Source organism: Monodelphis domestica, chromosome 2 (assembly GCF_027887165.1).
Source record: "Monodelphis domestica isolate mMonDom1 chromosome 2, mMonDom1.pri, whole genome shotgun sequence".
Lineage (NCBI taxonomy): Eukaryota > Metazoa > Chordata > Mammalia > Didelphimorphia > Didelphidae > Monodelphis > Monodelphis domestica.
Window position 1 is genome coordinate 393,832,062 of NC_077228.1, and position 25,604 is coordinate 393,857,665.

The 25,604-nt window shown below is 34.9% G+C and overlaps 1 protein-coding gene across 26 annotated transcripts in view; it reads right to left on the minus strand.

Moving 5' to 3' along the window:
* The window catches only part of TRDN (triadin), a 547,971-nt gene that overhangs the window by 68,802 nt on the left and 453,565 nt on the right, over positions 1–25,604 (minus strand). For all 26 annotated transcript variants that reach the window (XM_056818706.1, XM_056818721.1, XM_056818719.1 and 23 more), the window contains one exon: positions 772–942. In XM_056818706.1, the coding sequence (XP_056674684.1) occupies positions 772–942 (171 nt within the window). The remainder of the gene's footprint in view (positions 1–771; positions 943–25,604) is intronic.

Consider the following 25,604-nt stretch of genomic DNA (forward strand, 5'->3'; position numbering starts at 1 on the left):
GGAAATTTAAAAATACACATTGGTATGTTTATTTTAGTTATTTTAATCTTTTGAATTTAATATGGCACAGAATGGCAAGTAGAAAGTTCAAAGGTTATGAAATTTAGGCTAAAAAATTTAACTTTATGTCACTGTTTTTTGGTGGATGGTTACTATCAATGGCAACTAAAACATTAGTTGAGGCAAATAAATGTTTAAATGGCAAGTAGTTAATTTAATGGCACTGCCATTTTACTGAAATGAAATGTAACGTAAAGCAACTGATTAAATACCATGTTTCTATGGCAAGGGAAGTTAGTGTGAGAATTAAAAAGTTGAGCAAATAATATGATCAATCTCCAGATTGGAGTTTTTCCACCAACTGAATTTTTATCATTCTTATTTTGCTGTTCACTTTTTTATATTGCTAAGTCCAAAGTGGGTAGGTTCTTGGAAGTATAAAATAGCAAAATTAAACCTGGCCTAATTTCATGTCAAGGAATCCCAGCAGATTTCTCATTCAACTATGGGATTAAGGTGATACATTTATTGCTCTTGATATAAATACTGAAATCCTAGGTGCTCAAGAGAGAAAAGGAAACAATGAAATAATGTAAAGACAATGAAAATGTAAAGACTGTCTAAATCCCCCATCAAAACAAAGTGAACTCCAGTATAAAAATAAACTAGGTTCAATATCAATCCATTCATCCAAGATTTTTTTTTAATGTGTACCTGTTACTTTTTCTTTCTGTGTACCTGATTTTTCTATTTTTTCCTCTTTTAGCATACCTAGTCTTGTTGGCTTTTCTTCTTTCTGTGTAGCTGATTTTGCTGTTTTTTCTTCTTTGCGTGTACCTGGTTTTAGTGGCTTTTCTTCTTTCTGTGGACTTGTCTTTATGGGCTTTTCTTCTTTATCTGAACTTGTTTTTGTGGGCTTTTCTTCTTTCTTAACATTAGGTTCTAGGGGAAAAAATCAACCAAGCAGATGTAACACTATATAATTCCAAGGAGGTACAATAGTTAATAGAATAGAATAGAATAATCAGTTTGAAATCATTGGGAGGTCAATTTTGGTTCAATATAAGGATGAGTGTTGAACAATTAGAGTTGTCTGAAAATGCCTTGTTTCTCAGGCAAATTAATTTTCACTGAAAGTGTCTGAGTGAACTTAGATTGGACAATCTCTTGGGGAAGCTGTAAAAGTAATTCATATGGTATAATTCTTAGGGACAGATTTTGCTTTCCTAAGAATAATTAATGCTTTAAATATTTTTAAAATATTAACTAATGTACCCAACAGGCATCTATCTATTAAGCATTTTTTGTATCTTTGTCACTCAGTTAACAATTGAGTATATATATAGACAAAAATGGGACAGTTTCTGTTTTCAAAGAGCATACATCCTATTGAATGGTTTAATAAAACTGAAAAACAAAGAAAATTTTTCATCCTAAAATTTTAAGATTGCATGATATAAATGTATTCTCTTATAGATAGTTCTAATATGAAAGCATTGTTTCCATTTTTGAAAAATAATTAAACCTAAAATTTTTATTTGATAAAGATATACTGTGTGTTTGAATCTTGTCTGGAATAGGTAAGAAGTAAATTGAAAAATGCATATTGTGTTTTTTTTTAATCAGTTTAATCTTTCTAATTGAACATGCCATAGCATGATAACAAGTAGAAGTTCAAAAGCTACAAAATTTAGGTTGTACATTTGTACAATCTCAGGAGATAATTCTTTGAATTATAAAACTCAAGTTATAAATTTATTACTTTTGATAGATGAATCACTAAACCCATAAAAATAAGCCAGATATTTAAATCTAAGGAGTTGGAGGGAAGAAATAATGAAAACTACAAAGATAATCTAAATTTCCCTTTTTACACAAATAGCTACAGAATGGAAGAAAGATTTCAATTTTTATTCCTTCATGAACAACTGCCCCCACTCTGTAAAAAATGCACACCTAATTTTTTTTGTTTATACTTCTTTCTTAGCACATTCTAAGAAAAAAATTAAAATTAATTGTTGAAAGTTTCACTCGAAACTAAAAGATATACTAGCAAATTTTGATTGGTATTGTTTTGTTTACAAAATTTTTTAACTAAATAGTGTTAACATAGCAAAAAAAAAAAGAATGTAGGGTTCCAGTCTTTAGGAAAGAGAAACAAAACTCACCAAAAGAAGCATATAGTGCTAGTTTTCCCAGTAATTTAAGTTATTGTGACCTCTAACTTGATAAAAATTATTGGTGGTGACATTTCAGTGGGAGAAAATAGTTGAAAAGAAAGGAAACAGTTACAAAATAGAAGAGTTTAGATGAGAACTGAGGCAAAAAAAATTTTTTGAAAGGTGGATTAGGGATTTTGGCCAATTATAGAAACAAGGACAGAGACTCAGCTGGGATAAAAAACTCAACAGATGGTAGACCACTAATTCTTCTGGCCACTATTCCTTGATGGTACAGAGATTTCTTTTTGGATAAACACTTGAGTTAATGGTACTGTAAATAGAAGCCATTTCCTGATTGAATGTCTGGCTGCTACCACAAAGAGGAATAGTGAATTTCAAGATTCAGGATGCTCAATTTGTCTCCCAATCCAAACCAAAAAGACTCCAAAACAGCATTTTTTTCTAGTACAACCTTATTAAAATTTCTTTTTAAATAAAAGATTTGGATCCAAATGGGAATTGAGTTTAGGAGAAAAGACCTTCAACATATATTGAAAAATAGCACAAAAGGGCATTATGAAAGATTGGGCAGAGATCCAGGATTTAATCAAGAAATGGGTTTAAGACATGCTTCTGATAATTACTAACTCAAGGACTATGAGCAAGGCACCTCTTGGGTCCCCAGGCAACACTTTATTACTATTATTTACAGTGTAATTGTCAATCTTCACCTTTGGATGGAATTTCTACACTAATTCAACACAGTGATGAAATAAATTGCAGGTCAGGACCAATCTTCACCATTACACACATGGGGATATACACACAACTATGCAACATCATTGATTCTTTATATAAGATTACAGATTTCCTCTTCTCCAGCATGTTTGCTCATAACATTTTAGTAGATCTCAGAATGTAGAAAATAATCGACTTTATCTCTTCTATTTATTCTTGTGTCCATGTGGTAGTAGTAAATTTATAATAAAAGGCAGGGAATATGTCAGATGATCAGTATCAAGTAGAAATTATGTAATGTTATGAGCAAATTCCAACATGACATAAGAGCAATGACTAGAGTTAATTAAACTCCTTTTGGTTCTGTCATATTATGATGTTAGAGGAACACAAAGGTTTAGCAAAGCAATATTTCTTAATCTGGGTTTAATATTTCAGTCTGTCCATGAACTTGAATGGTAAAAAAAAAAGTACATCATTATTTCAAAATAATTGGTTTCCTTTGTAATGCTATGTATTGTATTTTATGCTGTTAAAAACATTATTCACAGAAAAAACCTATAAATTTCATCAGATTTCCAAGGGGGCCATGATACAAAAAAGGTTAGAAACTCCATAAGTTAGAGATACATTAATAATGGAAGGCAAATGTAATAGCAAAAACACCGAGTTCCTGGCTTTAAAAAGCTTTAGTATTTAGTAGAATAATCAATAATACACCCAGCAATGAGGCAGTTAGGTAGCACAGTCAATAGAATGGCATATCTGGAGTCAAGAAGACTCATCTTTCTGGGTTCAAATATGGCATCAGACATTTACTAGCAATACGACCCTGGGTATGTCATGTTTATCCCTGTTTGCCTCAGTGTCCTGATCTGTAAAAGGAGTTGGAGAAAGAAATGGAAAATCGCTCCAATATCTTTGTCAAGAAGACCCTACTTAAAGAGTTGGACATGAAATGACTGAATAGCAACATATTGGTTGTGAATTCAAACTTTTTAATGTCAAATAACATTGACTGAAAATTGACTGAATAACAAACCACAAGTGTAATAATAATGACAATTATTTTTCATTAAACTGTAAAGCAAATTGTGATGAATCTGTGTAACATTTTATAGTACTAACCACACCAAGGAAATAATGTTCTTTAAAGTATAAACTTATTCACAATAGTTCACAACCTAATAACCGTTAAATGTGGAATTGAATGAAACTTTCATATTTTTTCTCTTTTTTTAAAAAAATCCTTACCTTCAATCTTAGAATACAAAAGTATCAATTCCAAGGCAGAAGAATGGTAAAGGCTAGGCAACTGGGGGCTAAGTGACTTGGGTAGGGTCATAGGGCTAGGAAGTGTCTGAGGTCAAATTTGAACCCAGGATTTCCTATCTCTAGATCTGACTTTCTATGCACTGAGCCACCTAGCTGCCTCTGAACTAAATTTTCAATATATAATGCACAATGAATCTGAACTTCCCCCAACCAGATTAGCATCTCCTTCTTGCTGAAAGGAAATGGAATGGGAAGGGAAGTAGAGACACAGCTAGTATCAAGATTAAGGAAAGGGGTTATCAGTATCACCTTTTTTCCCTTTCAAAACTATTTGATTTTTACAAAAGGACATTAAATGCTCACATTTGCCACTACTATAACCTTAAAATTCTTATAAAAAGCAATATCAAAATAAGTACATGAAATATGTTTCTTTTCTTAATCCATCAAATTAGGAAGGTGGAGCTTTAAAGTCCATTCACAAAAGAGAATTGAAGTAAAATGAGTAAAAGAATGTAAAAGAACAAAAACAGAAGAAAAATATAAGAGAAGTTAAAATTTCAAAATAATTAAGATTACCTGATAAAAGTCCATCACATACACTGAAGATTATCTTTGCTATCTATACAAAGGTTATGATGCAGCATTCTTTGGCCCAAAATAGTACATCCATGACCTGGAAATATTTATTGTTCAAAGCTAGTTGTAAGCCATAAATTTGCTTATCTAACAAATAGGGTGTTGAATTATCTTCTTTGTCATAATATATTCTTCTCTGGATATTGACTTGCAGCTGTATGTATCTTCTAGGTCAGTGATGGCGAACCTATCACATGGTTGCCAAAGATAGGAGGCAGAGTGCTCTCCATGGGCATGTGGCACCCCCATCCCAGAGTTCATTACTAGAAAGGCAGAGGGCCTTGGGCAGAGCTGCTCCCTTCCCCCTCCCTACTGTGCTTGATGGCATTTTCTTCACATCTCAGCCCCTCTGCCCAGAAGCCCAGCAGGAGTGTGCAGGGGATAAAGTGGGCAGCTCACAGGCAGCAGAGTTGGAGGAAAGCAGAGCACTTGGGCCAGACCCCTCCCTCCTCTACCTTCTACCCTCACTGAGGACATTCCTCACTTCACTTGCCCCTCTGCCCAGCAGCCCAATGGGAGTGCTTCCTCTCTCCCTTGGGTGGGGTAAACAGTGAGGTAGGGGGGACAGGATGTGCCTAGCACTTAGTGGGGAGGGCACAGCACCTTGTCTGGAAGTGAGGGTGGGGGTGGGGCCTGGTACTCCACCTCTAAAAGTTTTGCCATCACTGTTCTAGGTCATATAGTTCATCTCTTTAATTTTGCAAATGAGGAAACTGAGGCTCAATGAAGCTAAGGACATCATTTAAGGTTACACTTGGTAGTAAGGGTGAGAACCAGGGTCTGTCCGCTCTGATTTCAAAGTCAATGCATTTTCTACTACATTGAGATGCCCCAAGTCATAATTTACAACAATGTATGGAAAGATATGTACAAACCTTAAAAGCCTTTGCAAATGTCAATAACTCTCTTCTTTCTCTTTCTCCTCCTCATCTTTAATGTAGTAAAAAAAGTTAAGCCAAATTGGTCAAAAATAATGTGGAAAAACGCGTGTGATTTCAATCCAAGCTTATCACCCTTTAAAAACATCAGTTCACTCAGTTCCTTCTAGAGTTTCTGCCTTAAGATTCTCTTTAAGTCAAAAAGGCAGATTAATCAGCCGTGTTTTCAAGATCAGTGAGCATTTTTCAGTAAGAGCATACCTATAGTTTCAAAAGACCTGTAGGCTAGAAAGTAGCTTTGTAGCAGACTAACCTTTTAGCAAAAAAGCCCTGATTGATGTGTACCTTAAAATCTAACTTGACTTGAAGATTTATATCTGAAGTCTATGCTATAGATACCTCAAATGGCTAAGTCTTCCAAGGGAATCTAAGAGAATACCATTACATTTCAGTTCTGATTCTTCTTCATAAAAATCTTTCCGTATGTCTAGGAGCCCTTACATTTTAGCTAAACATATGGAGACATTTTTTAAAATTGAAAAAAAGGAGAGAATTTTTCAAACTAGTATAAACATATTAAATTGGTTAACTCAGAATGTCACCTTCCTTCATTCCACCAAATACCCAGTAGCATGCTGTTCACATCTTTGGAAAAATTTGTCTAAAATATTTTCCTCTCTAATTTTCCTCTGAGACCCAAATAATGCCTAAGACCTAATTACAGCCCCTCTTTTTCTCATCTGACAGTTTTTTTTAATTTTGTATTTAACAAATTCCATATAAAACAAGCACTTCTGTGTATGAAGTAGAACAGAAAATAAGGATCATATGATACAATAACTATTATTTATAGTTTGTTTTTCCTTCTTAAGTATATTGAAAATTCAAGTAATTTTTAAGCTGTCCTATTTGCTTTTTATCTTTCTGAATTTTCTTCTGTTCTCCTTTGTGCATATAAAAAGATCCTTTAAAGACTCATTGATCTTTCATTTTTAGAGCAACCTTATCACTACTCTACTGTCCTCATTCCCATACCCCCAAAAGAAAAAAAAATATCATTTTAACAGATATGTTACAATTCCTATATTGGCCATGACCAGAAATATATGTCATCTTGTATCTTGAGTCCATCACCTCTCTACCAGAAGGTAGGTACTATGTTGCATCACTGGTCCTTTGGAATCATAGTTGGTCACTGCAAAATGTTTTGTTTAGAAAGCATTCTGTTTAATAAGAACAAAAATATAAAATAATTCTAAGAATTACATTTTTAACTTTTCATAATTCAACAAAGGTGAAAGGTTTTGAAAAGTCATTAAGTCAATAAATATTAGTCAAGTATCCACTATATGCTGGGTTCTATTGGTAAGTGCTGAAAATTTTTAAAAAAGGCCAAAGCTAGTATCTATCCTCAAAGAACTTAAAGTATAATGGGAAAGACAACATACAAACAAATGCAAGTGATTTGAGAAGAAGATACTTCTGATGGAGGCATAATAGAGAAATTCAGAGGACTCCAGATGATTGGGCAGTGAAGGGATGGCCAATTTGGGGTCCCTCCTTAAATGGTTAAATGGAGATTATAGCCAGAGTTGTCCAGTAAGAGAGAAGAATGTATTCCAGGAGAAAAGGGTTCTGGATTGGCTTCAATTCCAGGACTGGAGTGGTCTTGAGGGATATAGAGATGATAGTCATCAGTACCTTTGATACTAAAACTATTTATTCTATATAATCCTTGGGAATTTAATTGGGACCAAATGGCTAGAAGCCACTGGGAAGCCAATTTTGGCTCAATACAAGGGTGACTTTAACCAATTAGAGTTGTTTAGAAATGGAAAGGATTGTTTCAGGAGGGAAATAAGTTTCTCACCCCTGAATATCTAGGTATAAACTAGATGATTTCTTGGGGATATTTTAAGGAGATTCTTTGTTAATAGTCCTTTGGGGACAGATTCGATTTCCCATATATTTGGAATCTCACTGAAAATTCTTGGTTTTTCAGTTTTTACTTATCTTCCTAGCCAAATGATTTTGTGAATTGAACTTAAAAGGGGATTTTCATGAGCCTGGATAGTTTGATAACTATTGTTATAGTTGTAGAGAGAAAATAGGTAGCAGTAGTAATAAACTTTAGTGAGATGTTGGAGAAATAACTATCAATAGTTAAAGTTCTGGACTTTTGGACCCAAAGTTGTAGTAATTAGTCATAGTAGTAAGGATGGCAGCAGCAGCATATGAGGAGCAGAAGGGAAGAAAGCAGCAGTTATTAGATAAAAAAAAAACAGCAAACAAACTACCTATAGTCACCTATGTAGGTCTGGAACTGATGATTCTGAAGAAGTAAACCTGAGAACAGAGGTGATGAACTAAGTTCCTTCTTTTTCTGAGAATAAGGAAATGAGATGTTCTCCCTCCCTCTCTCCCTTTTACTCCATTCCCCTTTTAACTGACTTGTTAGCTTTACTATTTGTTCTTTTGTTAAATCCTAATTGTTTTATTATTCTGATCTTGTTTTCTCTTCATGTGAATTATTTCTGGTCAACTTAGATATTTGTTATTTTTTTTGTGTCTTTGTTCAGAGAGGAAATGTAGGAAAAGTTTTAACTCCATCACAGTAAACTGGTTAGCAAGTTCCACCTCCCCCCCTTTAGTTTAGATCAAAGATTCCAGCATCTGACTAATATTTAAAGAAGCCACTTTTCTAACTTGGGGCTGAAACAAGCTTATATTGGTTGATTTTATTTTTCATATTAACCTATTTTTAGCAGTCAAGAACCTTTGCAAAAAAGAGATCCCTGGGGTTCCAAGTCTCTCTCTTTGACTTAAGGAGGCCATTTTTACAATGAGATGGGAATCTTGGTAGGAAAAGGTTTCCTAAATAAGTCAAGACAAAAATTCCTCCCTGACATCATCCACCTCCAGTGGTGCAGCTGAATGGAGGGGAAAGGAGAGACAAAGAAGGCAGAACCCAAAGCCAGGACTCTAATTGGAAATAGATGTAGTCAAAGAGGATTTTGTCTTCATTTCCTTCCTGACTGAAAGTGAGAGCCAGCCCTCTTTTCTCTCCAGTGACTAAGCTAGAGGTTACACATGCATTAATTAGGTTAGGTGTTGGATTAGCTTCTTTGGGCCTCTGTTTCCTCAGTTGCAAAATGCTTTGATGGGAATATCAAATGATAGATCTATCTGTCTATCTATCTATCTATCTATCTATCTATCTATCTATCTATCTATCTATCTATCTATCTATCTATCTATCTTTAAAGATAAGTCTTTCCTTTAAGCCCTATCACTTGACTGAAAGTTCTTTGTGAAGTTTTGTTTTGTTTTGTTTTTGCTAAATCAGATTTTTCTCAGCTCTTGCCTTATTTGCAATCTCTGCAGTTTTTAAAATGTTCACCTTTGTGGCCTAGATAATCTTTCCTCCCTGAATTTTCATGTCACTCTTCTTTTGAAATTTTCCTCTTATCTTTTTATAAAATCATCACCCTGAGTGAGTATATCTCACCTTAAAAGAAGGCCTACACTAGTCCCTCTGTCTGTTATTGTCTTCCCTCAATTCTGGAAATTATTTCATATCTACTTTGTGTATATATACATACACATATGTATATACATATATTTATTTGCTTGCCTTTCTGAGTATGTGTTCAGCATTCCATAGGATTCCATCCTAACAGACTGCTATTATTTACTGCAGTGAAGAGAAATACAGAGATCAAGGTTCTTTTGACCTCATCTTATGAGTAGTGGTCTTCAGGCACAAGTCTAACTCTTTTGACCTGGAATGTGAATAAATCCTTTGGCTTAAGTGTATATGAAAGCACTTAATACTGATTAATTTTGTTAGGAAAGGCTTTTCTCTCCACTCCTTATAAGGCAAACTGAATTTGAAAAATTCTAGTGGGAATTATGCCCTCCTTAACCCTCCCAGAAGTTCTTATAGGGTTGAAAAATTATAATGCATTATTTTTATAGATTTTGAGTCAATATGCAGTCATCCCTGAAATATGAATGAATATTGGATCTAAAAGCATTGAAATACCAACTGAAATACATGGTTGTAAATAAAGAAGAAGCTATAGAAGAAGAAAAAAGAAACAAAGGAGGTGGAGAAAAGATAATTGATGTCAGGGCTTAAAGGATGGGAATGAGACAAAATTAATCATTGTGTGTAAATAGGAAAAGGATACATGATGATAGAAAAATATAACAATATAAAATAATTTAAAAGTTATGTAAATAAAAGCATATTTTTTTTTCCATTAGAACTGAATTTTTAATAGAAGTATTGGAAAGCATTTCTTTCTTTTTTGAAATTTCTCTTCTTTTTTATTTTTTTCTTTCAGGCTTCTTCTACATCATGTAAAAAACTTTCCCTGATGAAATTGCCTTCCCACTCTGAAAAATCTTAATTCAAATCTCATTATCATCACCTTCCTCAGTTTTTAGATTGGGCTGAAAAGAGAAATGAAAATTCTCAGTGGAAAAAAAAATACATATATGTAGGAGGGAGGGACATAAGGAGAATCTATGAAAGTCAACAGTTAAAGAAGGGAAAATCTGTGTCAGGAAAGCCTTAAATAATGAGAATTCTCACTAGTGCTTCTGGGCCAAGAGGACTATTGAAACAGTACAATCACAGTAACAAAATAATTGTAGGTATTATCTCTGTCTCAGACTGTTTCTAACTCTTCCCCACCACCACCACATAAAATTGACCCATATAGCTTGTATTTTGCTTAGCATTCATCATTTTTAGATTTTATTTTACCATCTGAGAAGGATTATATCTTACCATCTGATTCAAGGACTACCCATGTGACTGGATGATTGATTAAGTTTGTCAAGGAAGGCTTTCCCAACTCCTCCATCCCACCCCCCAACCCCTGCCCCCAGATAAATTTAATCAGGAAAAATCCCAGTGGAAATTTTGCTTTCTCTTCTACCAGAGAGCTTTTACTAGAAAACTGGTTAACTCACTAATTCACATTGTGAATCTGAAAACATTCTCTTCCCCCGCCCCCCACCTCAAAGCAAATTGCTTTTACCTTGACAGGTCAAAGAGCAAAAAAATGTATGATTCTCTCTCGAGCTTTCAAAGCTATTCAAAATAGGATTCTCCTCCTTTCCCCACCTCCCCCTTTTTTTTCAGTACTATATCTCAATATCTCACCAGGGCTGGAAGTGCTGTAGCTACCCATGGGTCCAATCCACTATAAAATTGTAACAGAAGCTTTGAATTGTTTCATGGCTAACCTAGGCTGATTCAGCCCCCTGTAAGCAGCCTGGTGGCCCTCAGCTCCCAGAGGCTTGCCATATTGCCCCCAGATAGTGTGGCAGTCATAGGCTTTAGTTCTTTTGTTGTAGCTCAGTTCTCCTGAGTTCCTCAGCCTTCCTTATTAGTATGGACTATAGGCATGAACCATCCTATCTATACTCCTAGGTATTTTTTCTACTTGCTCATTCAATGAGTGACATTGGAAAAGTCATGTAAATTCATCACAGCTCAGTTTCATATAAGCACATATATACACAAATATACACATGTATATATATATACATATACATATATATATATACGTAATGTGCAAACACACGATATACACAATACAATGCGGTGTTTAAATACCAATATTGCTTATAAACATATTGTACATGTTTTGATAAATATATGATACATTATAATATGTATATATACATGCATACACAAAATATATTTTAGCATTCCTGATATTTCACTGGAATAGAAAACTTTTATCAGTAATTTCCTCTACCAATACAGATCAATATTTGCTTTGCAATTTATAATCTTAGAGGGTCCCCTGAGATACTGAGAGTTAAAGGGATTTGCCTAAGGTTAATCAATCAGCATGTTGGAGGTAGGACTCAAATCTAGGTTTCCTGATGCACAAGCCAGATTTCCATTTGCTCCACCATAAATATGTAACACATATTACATAGTAAAGGTATAATGAAATACATGATTACATAGTGGATAAAGCTGACTCTGAAGTCTAGCTCTCATATATGTCAGTTCTGTGACTATAAGATAGTCGATTTCCTTCTGTTTTTAAAGCAAATCTCGAAGCTTATGAAATATAGCGGAAGAATAAATCTGTTGGTGGAAAGAGTTTCAGTGCTAGAAGGTTCCCATTGTGATAAAATTATAGATTCTAAAGAAAAATGTTATTCAGGTTCAGTTTTCCCAACATTATTTATATTTCCCTTTTCAAGTAATTGCCACCCCATCTTTTTTGTTATGATGAGATTATTATAGAGAAGATAGAAATGTTAAGGGTTTTTGAGGTGTTTGCTTTTTATTATAATATGATTTTTTGGTGAGGTAAAGACACTGGAATTTTAAACCTATCTATAAATTACATGAAAGTAAAGTGTCTATGTATGGATTTTCTCTTGATGGAGTTGCAAATAGGCTGGTCTCCATCAGCATGATCATAGGGCTGAAAGCCAGCTTCAGAATTTTTTCATTCTTGTCCAAACTATTTTTTTTTACTGTAATTTTCCCCAAGCACTAAATCCTACTACCAGTATTAGTGGCATATACCTGTCCTGCACATTAAGTATTGGTATAGAGTGACCAAGTATAAGGTTTCTTACAAAAAGGTTCAATTTCCTTTTGATTCATATAAGTGATCAGGACAATGAACAATTTGATTGGTTGTCTGCTCATCTAGCTATATAATATTTCTCTTCCATAGTCAGGTACTGAGTTATTCTACTATGGATCTCAAAATAATATTAAGATATTTTATAAAGGAATCAAAGATGGCAACAAAACATAAATATAGTTGATTTCTTGATTTTGTCTAAAAAAGAAAAGATGATATGTAGGTCTTCTATGAGCAGTTCTAATCTTTTCTTTATTATCAGCATATTTTTTAAAAGTGGGTCATTTTGAGACATTTTGCCTATGGTTAAATCTGGCCTACATTTTCAAATACTCACATTTGTCATTACAATGTAATCTGTTCCTAGGCTTTTTATCCTTATATAGCTATTCATTATTTTAAAAATGTTACTCAATTAAGCAAACACTTTATAAGTGCTAATTTAATGGCCCTGTGCTAGGTACCAAAGGAAGTTCATATATAGTACAGTATAATCCCTGAACTCAAGGAGCTTATGATCTATTATAGGAGACTGATTCAAATGCAACTAATACTTAGCAGACTATAAATGATAGTAACATTCAGGCGCTGTCCACAGCTAAAGCTTGTTCAGAGGAATAAATTGGGCATTGCACAACAGGGCTCAAAATGACATCAGGATTCAGGAACTCAAGCTTTTGTGGACATTCATTTTCTTAAACTCTTGTCTGATTTTAGATTATGCTTTTCTTTATGCCCACTGCATCCCATTGCTGCCACATTATTCCTTCAGATGTCATACAATAGTGATCAGTTGTTGGCCTCTTTATGTTCACTATATTTTGCGAACTACTCTGACAACTGACCTCCTTTGAAGAACCAGCTTCTTCTCTATGGTCTTTTACTAACAGAGAAGATTAAAAAGTCTATTTCATGCCATCCTTGGTGGACTGTCGGCCAGAATCCCAGGCCATCTGGATGATACATTGAGCCTGGGGGACATAATAACATAGGAGGTATACACACAAAACTGTGTCCTAATCCTTTGCTCCTAAGTATATGCTGCCAAGAATATCTCATTCTCATAGCGCAGTGCAGGATTACTTCCTTTTTGGTTGCTCTTCTCTCCTAATATTTTTGTAAATCATTTTAGAAAGTAAGATGATAATATTAGATATACTATAATGTGGTTTCTACACTTCACTGAACTGAATGAGTGTGTGCTAAAGGAGGAAGGATTTATATCAAAGTTTTAAAATTAGTAGTACTGTAATCTCAACTGCTGGGGAAGATCAAGCATCCCACAAATAAAATTGAGAACGTGGAATAACAACTACTTGCATCAGAGAAATATATATAGGAAAAAAAAAACTCTAAACCTATTACTCACTGATCTGTACCATGCTGCCTTAGAGAGATAATGCATTTAAGGACTTTGAAAACTTTAAAGCACTACATAAATATCAGTTATTATCAAATTTCATATCTACAGCATTTTGTAAATTTAAAAATGCTTTCACATTCATTGCATCATTTTACCAGTCTGTCAGTCAACCAGAATTTGTTAAGCACTTTCTTTGTGCCGGGTATTTTGCTAAGAACTGGGAATTCAAAGAAAGAAAGAAAAACATGCTTTCTGCCATCAAGGAGCTCACCTTCCAATGGAAGAGACAATATACAAATAAGCATGTACACATATAAAACCTACATTCTATATATTACAGTGGAAGTGGAAGGTAATCTCAGAGAAATGGTACTTTGGATAGGGAAACATGAAAGTCTTGAAGAAGATAGGATTTGAACTGAGCCCTTAAGGAAGCAAGGGAAACTAGAAAATGTAAGGGAAGAAGGAAACCACTCAAGTCATTTGAGAAAACCAATGCAAAGAAACTGAAATTGAGAGATTGAGTGCCATATATGAAGAAAAGAAATAAGCCAATTTAACTAGATCATAAGTGCATAGAAAGGAACAAAGTGGAGGAAGGCTAGAATGGTAAAAATGCAGCTAAGGAGATAGGCATCATTAATGAGTTCTTACCAAGAAGTAATCTGAGACACTGAGGAATTTAAAGACTAACCCAAGGCCAATCAGCAAATCAATAAGAGGTAACAGAAAGTTTAGATTCTATCAGAGTCTCCAATCTTCTTACCAAATGTTTTTTGACTTAGTTACTTTGTCTTTTGAATTGAATTTCTTGATGTTGAAAAGACCACTGAATTGTAGCTGAGGTTTCTCATAATTTGAGGTATAAGTACAAGTTGATTTTTAATTTTCAATAAGTTTTGAATCCTTTTGTCAAACTGTAGAATCAATTATAAGTTAATAAATATAAATGGTAAAATATCAGAAGGCTTAGCTACCAATGTTTATACACTCTAAATCACTATGATGATTTTAAATACAAGTTGAGATAAAAGGTCTTCTATATTATGAAAGAACAAGAATAAATATTGAATTTTGAAAATTAGAAGAAATTTATATAAATGTTAGAAATGAAAGCTGTAATGGTAATCTGAGTCACTTTTCTGAGTATGATTGATATGAGCCAGATTTGCTCTCTGTGTGAAAGCAAACCAGTCTATTGTATTCCTGGTTTATTATATATTATTAATCATCAGTTGGTGATATGTAGTGACAGATTACCAATGGGTTGCATGCTACTCTAAAAATGTCCATCATTTTAATAGAACTTGAAATCATATGAATATACAGAGCCAATGACTAATTTAGACCCAATACTCTAGTGGGATACATTGCACATTTCAGGGAAGAGAAGAGGTGGGATTAATGAATTAATGGCAGCACATAAAGGAAATGAGAATAACGCCATAGGTTCAGCAAAGCGCATCATATCTCTAAGAATTTTTGACATCACTCAACCTGGTAGTAGAGACCTTTACACTGATCATTGTTGACCTAATGCCTAGATTTTGGGGATATAGCTATATGTTTCAAAGCTATTCATGTGCAACTTTGTAGCATATACTACCTTATAGTAATCATTTTCTAGAGATAGGATACTTTTATTATTTTGAATGTTTTTTCCTTTATATAAATATGACATTACATATCCTCTCTCACATGTGACTTTGTATTTGGGGAATGAGTATGATGTCATGGAAAAAACACTGAAGTCTGTCAGAAAGTCTATAAAATGAGTTAAAGAATGAAGTGGCCAACCATTCTTGTATCTTTGCCCCAAAAAACCAAATAAGATCACAAAAAACCTCTACATGCCTGAAGAGACTGAACATCACCAATAAAAATCCACCAACAGAAAAACATATTATCATTATCTTTATCACCATAGTCTTTTTCTGTACCATTTTACTTTGTGGCTTTAGGCCCTACAGTATTATAACTTCTCTGACTTCCAATTTTCTAATTTGTAATATTTGGATAATATAATGTCTCACAGGGCTATTTTATGAATCAAATAATATATTTGTTGAACTTGCTTTGTAACTACAAAGTTCTACTATTCTCTAATTATTCAAACATTACCTTGTGTAAAAATTAAAATTTAGGGGAGACTGAGGCAGGTAGAAATTAGTTTCTATCTGCAAGGAGTATATATTTTTATGAGGTTTATTAAAGGTTAAAGATTAAAGAAAATACAGAATAAGAAAGCACATGCCTAGGCCAGAGAGGCCTAGACAGGATAACCTCACATCATGAAAGAGACACGTCTGCTCCAGAACGGAAGTCCAAAAAGAGCCTGAGCCTATTCACAACCAGGTTTAAATACCCCATCTCGCACTTGGCCCAGGTGAGATTACAAAGCATTCTGGGGAAGTGGAGCAAGGGCTTCTGGGGATTGAAGCCCTGGATCAAGTCTATTTTTTACATTTGAATTCCTTGCTAAACAACAGTGAGAGGTTCATATTGAAAGAGTCAGACTCTCTTACTTGCTTACTCTGGTCTCAGATGATCATTGCACACAAGTGCAGCACTAATATTTTGTATCTATGGCCATGGAAGAGAATGAACTTTGCAACCTACAAAGACTGAACCCACGATGTTAACCTAATTGGTAAGAGCTCTCACATTCAGTACCAGAGATAATGTACCCCACGAGGAGGTCATGTGAGATAATTACTAGTGTGCCAAATCTGGAGTCAAGAGATATGAGTCTCCTTCTGACACTTACTAGCAATGTGAGTCTGAGCAAAAAATTTACCTTCCTTCAGTCTCAGTTTCCCCAGCTGTATAATGAGGATATGACAGTATTAGGATTTACTTCACCATGTTTCTTTGAAGCTTGAATGAATAATGTATGTAAAGCACTTTCTAAACTTTAAGGCACTTTACAAGTGTTGTTATTATCATTATTATAATAATTATTTTGTTTTGCAAAGTGTAGTGGATAGAATGTTGGGTCTGGAGTTAGGAAATTTCATCTTCCTGAGTTAAAATATGGCTTTAGATACCTACTTTCTGTATGACCTTGGGCAAGTCACTTAACCATGTTTCCTTCAGTTTCCTCCTCCATAAAATGAGTTAAAGTAAATGGAAACACACTCCAGTATCTTTGCTAAGAAAACCACAAATAAGGGCACAGAGACTCAGATATAACTGAAATGATTGAACACCAATAAGAAAAAAACCAACATTATTATTATTATCATCTTCCCTATCAAGATTATTAGAATAGGGCAAATTCTACTCTGTGAAACAAGGAAATCTCAGTAAATGAGTATGTGACTGTGGCTAGACCTATGGACATGACAGAAGAAGAAAGTCTGAAAGAGGAGTTAGGGCTTCAAAGGAAAAGTTGCTATTCTGTAGATGTGTCAGATTACCAACTACCAGGGAATGAGGTATACTTAGAACTATAGTCTCCTGATACAGGGCAGGTAGAACATTATATTTGTTTTCTTCATGTATAATAGGACGTTTTTCACTAGTGATGTATAATCTGCTAGCCATATGATATGTACAACTAACCTCAGACTTGGTGGATTCATATGTTAGTCATATTTGCTATCATTCAGGGTCAAGTTTCAAATTTTTAAAACAAATTAAAAATAAAAAAATATATATGCCATGTTGTGAAAAATAGAACCTCCTTGATCTTATAAATAATAAAGGGCTATGGAATATATCCTGGAATTTGTTTCATCTATTTGAAAGTTAGAAAATGCACAAAGCCTCATGGAATAGAACTTTCCATTAATTAACATCCTCGTTTCTATGGTTAAATATAGCTGAAGGAGGGATATCTTTGGCTAATTAAGTAACTTGAAAATTTTAATATAATTATATATTTTTAATTTCAGGAGATCTTTGAAGCCATTGAGCACAAACTTCCTCATTTTACACATGGAGAAAATGAGGCTCCAAAAAGTTGTGTCTGAGGAAGGATTTGAATTCAGGTCTCCCTGACTCAAAGCTCTATCCATTGACTACCACGCTAAGCACTGTAGCTACTATGGTCCTCAAACTTTAAAAAATAGAATTTCTCAATAGAATATATATATATTATAATGTATTTATATGTGTATTTATATATGTATGTATATATGCACATGCATGTCATTGTACCTTCAATATAGTGGTAGTCTCTCGGTGATTGAGAATGACTATTGCCTTTGTGCAGTTTCATCTACGGTGTACCCTCATGTGGCTTTGGAGTCCAAAGGCTGAGGCGCACAGTTTGTGGCACATGGGGCCTGGGACACCAGTTGTTATGGGAGGTGCGGGTGTGGCCTGGTGTCGGCGTTCACGTGCAGCGGCAAGACGTCGACGTCGCTCATCTTCAAAGGTGGTGCCTGCATGGTTAATGTGGGCTCGCCAGCTGCTTCTGACAGAGGCAGCAAGTTCTAGTTGCTTTGGTGTCATGACAGCCCACTTCAAGTTGGACTTTAGCTGATCCTTGAATCTTTTCTTTGGTCGGCCTTGTTTCCTGAGTCCAGCTGACAGTTCACCATAGAATACCTGTCTTGGTATTCGCTGTGGGTCCATGCGGATGACGTGTCCAGACCATCGTAGCTGGGCTTTGAGGACCATGACTTCGATGCTGGTGGAGTTGGCTCTGTCGAGGACTTCCTGATTGGTGATTCTGTCCTGCCATCGGATCCTCATGATTGACCGGAGGGAGCGTTGGTGGAATTGCTCCAGCTGTTTCATGTGCTTCCGGTACAGTGTCCATGTCTCACAACCGTACAGGAGCGAGCTGAGGACCACTGCGTTGTACACTTTGAGCTTCGTCGCAGGGCTTACACCGCTGTGTTGGAGGGCTTTGCAGAGCAGCCACCCGAGTGCCTGGCTGGCCTTTTGGATCCTGGTATTAATCTCGTGGTCTAGGGACCCATCGTTGGCGATGGTGCTGCCCAGGGACTTGAAAGTGTTGACGTTAGAAAGCTGCATGCCATTGATTGTAATGCACGGCTGGTTCGTTGGCCTCCCTGGTGCAGGTTGGAACAGCACCTCTGTTTTGCTGAGGCTGATAGTCAGGCCAAACAGTTTTGTTGTGGTAGAGAACCTGTCCACAATGGTTTGGAGATGATTTTCTTGGTGGGACATGAGAGCACAGTCATCTGCAAAGAGAGCTTCCAGGATGAGTCTCTCTGTTGTCTTTGTTTTTGCAGTCAGGCGGCAAAGGTCGAATAGTGAGCCATCCAGTTGGTATTTGATGTAGACGCCGAGGTCTAGATCCATCACAGCATGTCGTATTACTTGGGTGAAGTATAGGTTGAATAGTACCTGAGCGAGGACACAGCCTTGTTTCACGCCACTGGAGATGTTGAAGCGATTGGAAGTCTCTCCACCAGATAGGACTTCCCCTGTCATGTCGACATGAAAGGGCTGGATCAGTTTGATGAATTTTGCTGGGCAGCCAAGTTGCTAAGGATCACCCACAATGCGTCCCTGTTCACTGTGTCGAACGCCTTTGTCAGGTCTATGAAGACAATGTAGAGACTCAGGTTCTGCTCAAGGCATTTTTCCTGGATTTACCTCACCTTGAAGACCATGTCGATGGTGCTGCGATCTGGTCGGAAGCCACATTGTGATTCAGGCAGGTTCTGCTCCAAAACAGATGACAGGAGTCTGTTGAGTATAACACAGGCGAGGATCTTTCCAGCAGTGGAGAGTAGTGAGATGCCTCTGTAGCTGTCACAGGCTGTTCGAGAGCCTTTGTTCTTGTATAGGGCTACGATGGAGGCATCTCTGAGTTCTGGGGGCATGTCTTCTTCTTCCCATATGCTGGTCAGCACTATGTGGAATGCCTGGAGAGCCTTTCCATTTAAGGCCTTGTACACCTCGGTTGGGATCCCGTCTTTACCGGGTGCCTTGCCTACACTAATAATTGTACCTAACATGTATATGAAAAATGAGCATATGTATCGATATATAGATCATATACATAAAAGGAAATAATTAGAGCTTAAAAGCTAAATAGTAGGAATTCAGCATTTCTCAATGATTTTTTATTGTTCCATTTCAATAGGAAACCAAAGCAAAAAATGTAGTATTATGCAAGTAACATGTAATATTGTAGACCCATAATCCATTGAGCAAGCTTTCAATGATATCGGTAGGAAATCTTCCACAAATTGAGCAATTTTAGAATTCAGAATTTTAGAGCATGTAGAGTCTGTTTTCCAAAGTTTAGTCAGAAATTCAGTCTTCCAATCTAAAAATGCTCTCATTGTCTTGTCTATTTGAAAGCTTTTGTGTCCTTATATTTCCAAATTATTAATGTTTTCATCAAGGTTTCTGTGAATACTTACTTCCAGAATTATATAAAACTACTCCAAATGGTGAGTCTTATCCACTGAAAATCATAAAGGCAGTCACATTCTTTTTAATAAGTTTCTGACTGCTCTCAAGAGCACTGATACTTACAAGCACATTTCAGTATTTTTTTAATGTGGAAAGATAAGTAATTGTTATTAGAATTTTCCATTACTTTAAAAAAACATGAAATTATTTCAGAAATCTTAAAAAAATTTCTCTCGCATAGTAGTAAATTAACTCAGGCAAGGTTAGCTCTGGTAAAACTAAGTAAAGTGAAATGTGTATTGGGTCTATAAATCACTAGTTGTGTGTCTATGTCTCTTAGGATTACGATCTCTCTATCATAGGCTCCCAACTGTCCTAGCTTCTTCCTGTTTCTTCCTAATAAAATCTGCTTCTAGGAAAAGATAAACTCCTCCTTACTTAAAAATAACTCATAAATCTGAGTCACACTGCTTCTGCCCCCAGGTAACTTAATTTTGCTACCTTTCAAGCTGCAAAATCTTCAGCTAAAGGACAAATCTTTAGGATACAGTTTCATTTGTTAACTCTTGGGGAAATTAGTTATATAAGCATTAGTTAACTATGGAAGGGAGGGGGTGATGTGAGAACATTATTGCAACTAAGATGTCATCTTTGACCCTGAAATAATGAATCTTACCCTACTCTATTTACTTACAAAACCACATTTGAATAATGACAACAACTGATGACAGTGATGATTGATGAAGATGATGATGATGATGATGATGGTAACTAGAATGTATATAATGCTTGTAGGTATTCAAAGTGTTTTCTTTATGTTAACTTATTTGATTCTCATATAAACTCTTCAATGCAGGTGCTAGTATTACTCTCATGTTACTGAGGTTGAGGGAGATTAAGTGATCAGGATCATACCACTAAGCAGAAAGTGTCTGAGGTAGGATTCAAACTCAGATTTTTCCTTATTCCAGTTTTCATGCTCTATATCCATTATGCCAACTAGTAGCATATAGCAGAATAAAATACATGTTATATCTGTGGATACATGATAAAGGCAGAGTTTGTACCTGGTTTAGGTGTCTTTTCTTCTTTTTTTAATCTTCCTTTGGTGGAAAATATTTTTCTTTAAAGACCAAAATTAATAAACCAACTGATAGATAAGCAGGTTCAGTACAAATACACTTGCTTATAAGGCCATTCTTCAACAGAGTGGTTTAAGCTTTTGACTTATAATTTAAGAAAAAAACTGGTACCTGAATTTAGGTGCCTTCTCTTTTTTAACTTCAGGGTTTTAGAGAAGAGAAAAATAATTGATATTAAAATTCTTTAAACTAATGCATAGTTTAGGAGATTTAAACTATATGTTCTATCTTCGCTCCTGAATTTCCTCTGTAATAAAATAATTTCTATTATAAAAGAATGACTGAAGTCTTTTATATCAAGAGAACAGAACCAGAACAGAAACTCAGTATACTAGCTACATTACTAAAAATTAATTAAGGCAAAGAAAAAGAAAGTCAGGCAAATGGTAACCTCACCTTTTTCTGATTCTTCTTTATATACTAAGTCACTGATTTTTATGAGGATTCAAAATATAGCATCAGCCAATGTAATTTTTTTTGTTGATAAAACTAAACTTTTAATTTATATAAGTCTCAAATCTCACAAATAAGACAATAAATATCAATACTCAGGAAGGAATAGTACTGTCTTGCTACTGGGTATTTTTCTCCAACTTCACTTGTATGGGTCTTAGTTATGAATTTCATCTATTAAACATTGAATTCATAGAGCACCACCTGGTGTCTCATTTTATAATTTTAAAAATTATTGATTTTTATAGTTACAAATCATGATTATTACATTGTCCCTGCAGTCCCCTCAGCTTGATCCTCAGAATTATCTTTCACTTTCTCCCTCACTGCTCTCCATCTCATTTAATCAGTGGTCAAGTTCTATTGATTTTAACTAATAAATGTTTTTTTTTTCATCTTTGTAACCTCAGTCCCTTGCACAGGGCTTTGCATATGAGATGATTCCTATTTTCAAAAATGACATAATATTTGACTTTGGTCAAATAGGACATCACAATGTATCAGAATAAGCAATAATAAAGAGATCAGAAGAGCTGGGTTCAAATGTATTCTTTGCTACATCTTAACAATGTTAGGATATGCTACCAATCTGGCATCAGAAGACCTGGTTTTAATTTTATATTTACTTCTTAATATTTATGTGACCTTGGGCAAGTTATTTTAATTTTCTGGACCTCAGGTCTTTTGTGTGTAAAATTAGGCAATTGAGCTTTTACTACTATGGTGCTTTTCATTCTTAAGTCTGATTCCATAACTATAGGCAAATAACATTTTTTGGTCCCAGTTTCCTCTTAATGGTCTTTTAATCATTAATTGCTTGATATTAATATATTTTAAAGTTATTTTATTTTTCTCAATTACATGTAAACAAAGGGAAGAAATTTAATATAGATTATACATGTGCAATCAGGCAAAATCATATTTCTATTTTTCATAGGTTTTGTGACTATTTCTGATTTTTTAGTCATTTCAATCATGTCTAACTCTGTGACTCCATTTTGTTTGGGAAATATAACATTGGAGTGCTTTACCATTCCTTCTCTACAACATTTGACAGATGAGTAATCTGAGGCAAAAAGTGTTAAATGATTTGTCCATGGCTAGTAAGTGTCTGAGGCTATTACACTCACTTCTTCTTGACTCTTGGCCTGGCATTCTATTTACTGCACCACCTAGATGCCCTTGTGACATTATGATATACTCTAAAACTCATTCTTTAAAAAGTCTTCTTACATTGATATTAGTTGTTGTTTTAATAGCAGACTATATAGTCTGCTAGCTAGACATTAAGGACCTAAGATTTCTCCCTCTGATTTTTCCCTCAGCCTAGTGGATTTCCTCTAACTTGACACATAATATGAAAATACTATTTTGAATTCCCTGTGGCCCTCAGCTCAGGTAAGCCTCACTTTCCTAACCTAGTAAAGCAGGAGTTTACTAAGGCCCTTTGTAAAACTATAGAGCCTAAGGATCTATCCTTACACCACCTAGCTTCCCCATCTCTCTCTGTCTCTCTCTGTATCTGTCTCTCTCTTTCTGTCTCTGTCTCTGTCTCTCTTTCTGTGTCTCTCTTTCTCTCTCTGTCTCTGTCTCTGTCTCTGTCTCTCTGTCTGTCTCTCTCTCTTTCTCTCTGTCTCTCTTTCTCTCTGTCTCTGTCTCTGTCTCTGTCTCTCTGTCTGTCTCTCTCTCTTTCTCTCTGTCTCTCTTTCTCTCTGTCTCTGTCTCTGTCTTTGTCTCTCTCTCTCTATCTCTCTCTGTCTCTGCCTCTCTCTGTCTCTGTCTCTCTGTCTCTTTCTCTGTCTCTCTGTCTCTCTCTCTCTCTCTCTGTCTCTCTCTCTCTACCTGATTCTCTGTCTCTGCCTTTTCTCAGTCTGTCTTTGTCTTAGTCTCTCTCATTCTCTACCTCTCATTTTCTGTCTCCTTCTCTTTGTCACCTATGTATGTATAAATGTATCTAACTACATTATTGTGGTGTAGAAAGATGTTATTAATATAATATTCTTTTGAAAAAGTAAAATCATTCTCTTACTAATACAGACGGATATTCATACATAAACACACCCAATTAGGGACAATGCAAGAGAAACTCAGTCTGTTTTATGAGCCCTTCAATATCTGGCTCTGAATTGCCTATACATTATAAAGTCAAGCAATTGAGGTATTTACATGGTATATACATTAATATATATGTCATGTAGATAGATGGATAATATAAATGTAGATAAGAGGCATCATCTTCCTTATCCTGCAATTTCTTCTTAGCTATAATTCTCATGGGAATCAGTGCCCACAGGAAGAGTGCTAAAATGTCTTGGGAAAAGCTCAAAGAAACCAACGAATCTACTGCCTTTGTAGCACAGCACAAAACGAATATGTATATTTCCTCCCTCCCTTCTTCTTATAATTCTGCCATTATTTAATCTTCAGGTTCAATTGTCTTTTGTATGCATCAAATATTACATATAGCACGTCCGTTTAATGTCACTCTGCCTTTACCTGCTCTTTCTTTTATGGCTGCCTATTTGTGCCCATTATTCATCTTTCCCTTACAACCTTCTTACATAAAGGGTATGCATTTAAAATAAGAAGGAATAATTGGATAGGGCTGCATACACTATGGGTCATATGATGAATGTTCATGACAATACCCTGGAATACTGTTTGCATCTGTCAGAGCAGTGGAGTTGGATATATTTCCACTAATGAGCCAAGTGTTTTCATGCCAGTTGCTGGGACTAATATGCCTTTGGAAAGGTGTACCAAAAAGAATGACCCCATAGAAAATATGAGGTCTTGTCTTACTGTCCACTTGCCAGCAAAATTCTCTCTTTGATCTGGAATATGTTTGTTGTTTTGAACACCAAGATTAAATTTTTTTCTTTCCTTGACACTTGTGTTATCAGATTGCTGAACAGAAGAGCACAGATTTAAATGGGGGTAAATCGAATACAATTCAAAGCTGAAAAATATTGCTAGACTAACATTATAATAACCTCATCAAAGGAAAGAATGATTACATAAAAAAATATAATGACTATAGTGGTATAGTGACTTTGTGTCAGATGGTGTATGCTCAAGCACTAGTCCTGCCAGACTTATTAAACATAATAACTAGACAATGTCATTAATCACTTTAGATCCTAAAGTGCTTTGTAACTGTAAAGGCCAATATAAATTGAATTTGTGACTAAGTTTATATAGAAAAGGAAATAATTTATGCTAGCAAATTCAATTTTTAATGTTTAGAAATGTTTTGTTTTCTTTCTACACAGAAATTAAAAGAATTATTGTATCTATTCTTATATAGCATTTTAAATATGCATGTTTTAATTCAGAAAATTTTACTGATTTTTTATATCACCTTTATTTTGATTGTATAAGAAATAAAAAAAATAGTTGAACAGCTCATTAACTATATCTGGCAATATATACAATGCTCCATACACATAATTTGTCCTCCTGAAAAGAAGGGAGAGAAGCTCATTTCCTCATGTCTTCATGTCTCCAAGTTTGGTCATTATAACTACACTGTGCTCAGTTTCAAGGATTTTTTTTACTATTATTCTTTCCATTTGTATTGTAGTCATTGTGTATGGTTCTTTCCCCCTAATTCTGCTGACTTCATTTTATATCAATACATCTAAGTCTTACATATTACATGGTATAAAACTGTTTCAAAATAATTTTTTATGTTCTCAATTTTAAGTATTTTCTATGAATCAGGGACTGTGCTAATAAGGCCTATAAATAGGAAGGCAAGAAACATTTTCTGATCTCAAAAAGCTCTCAATCTAATGGAGGAGACAACATGTAAATAGCTACATAAAATGATATATACAGGATAAATTGAAATTAATAGAGAGAAAACAATAGCATTAAGGGGTAATGGGATGTTTTTTTTTTTAAATAGATGGTGAGATTTTAACTGTAACTTCAAGAAAACCAGAAAAAAATAGATGGGAAAGAAGAAAATTCTAGGC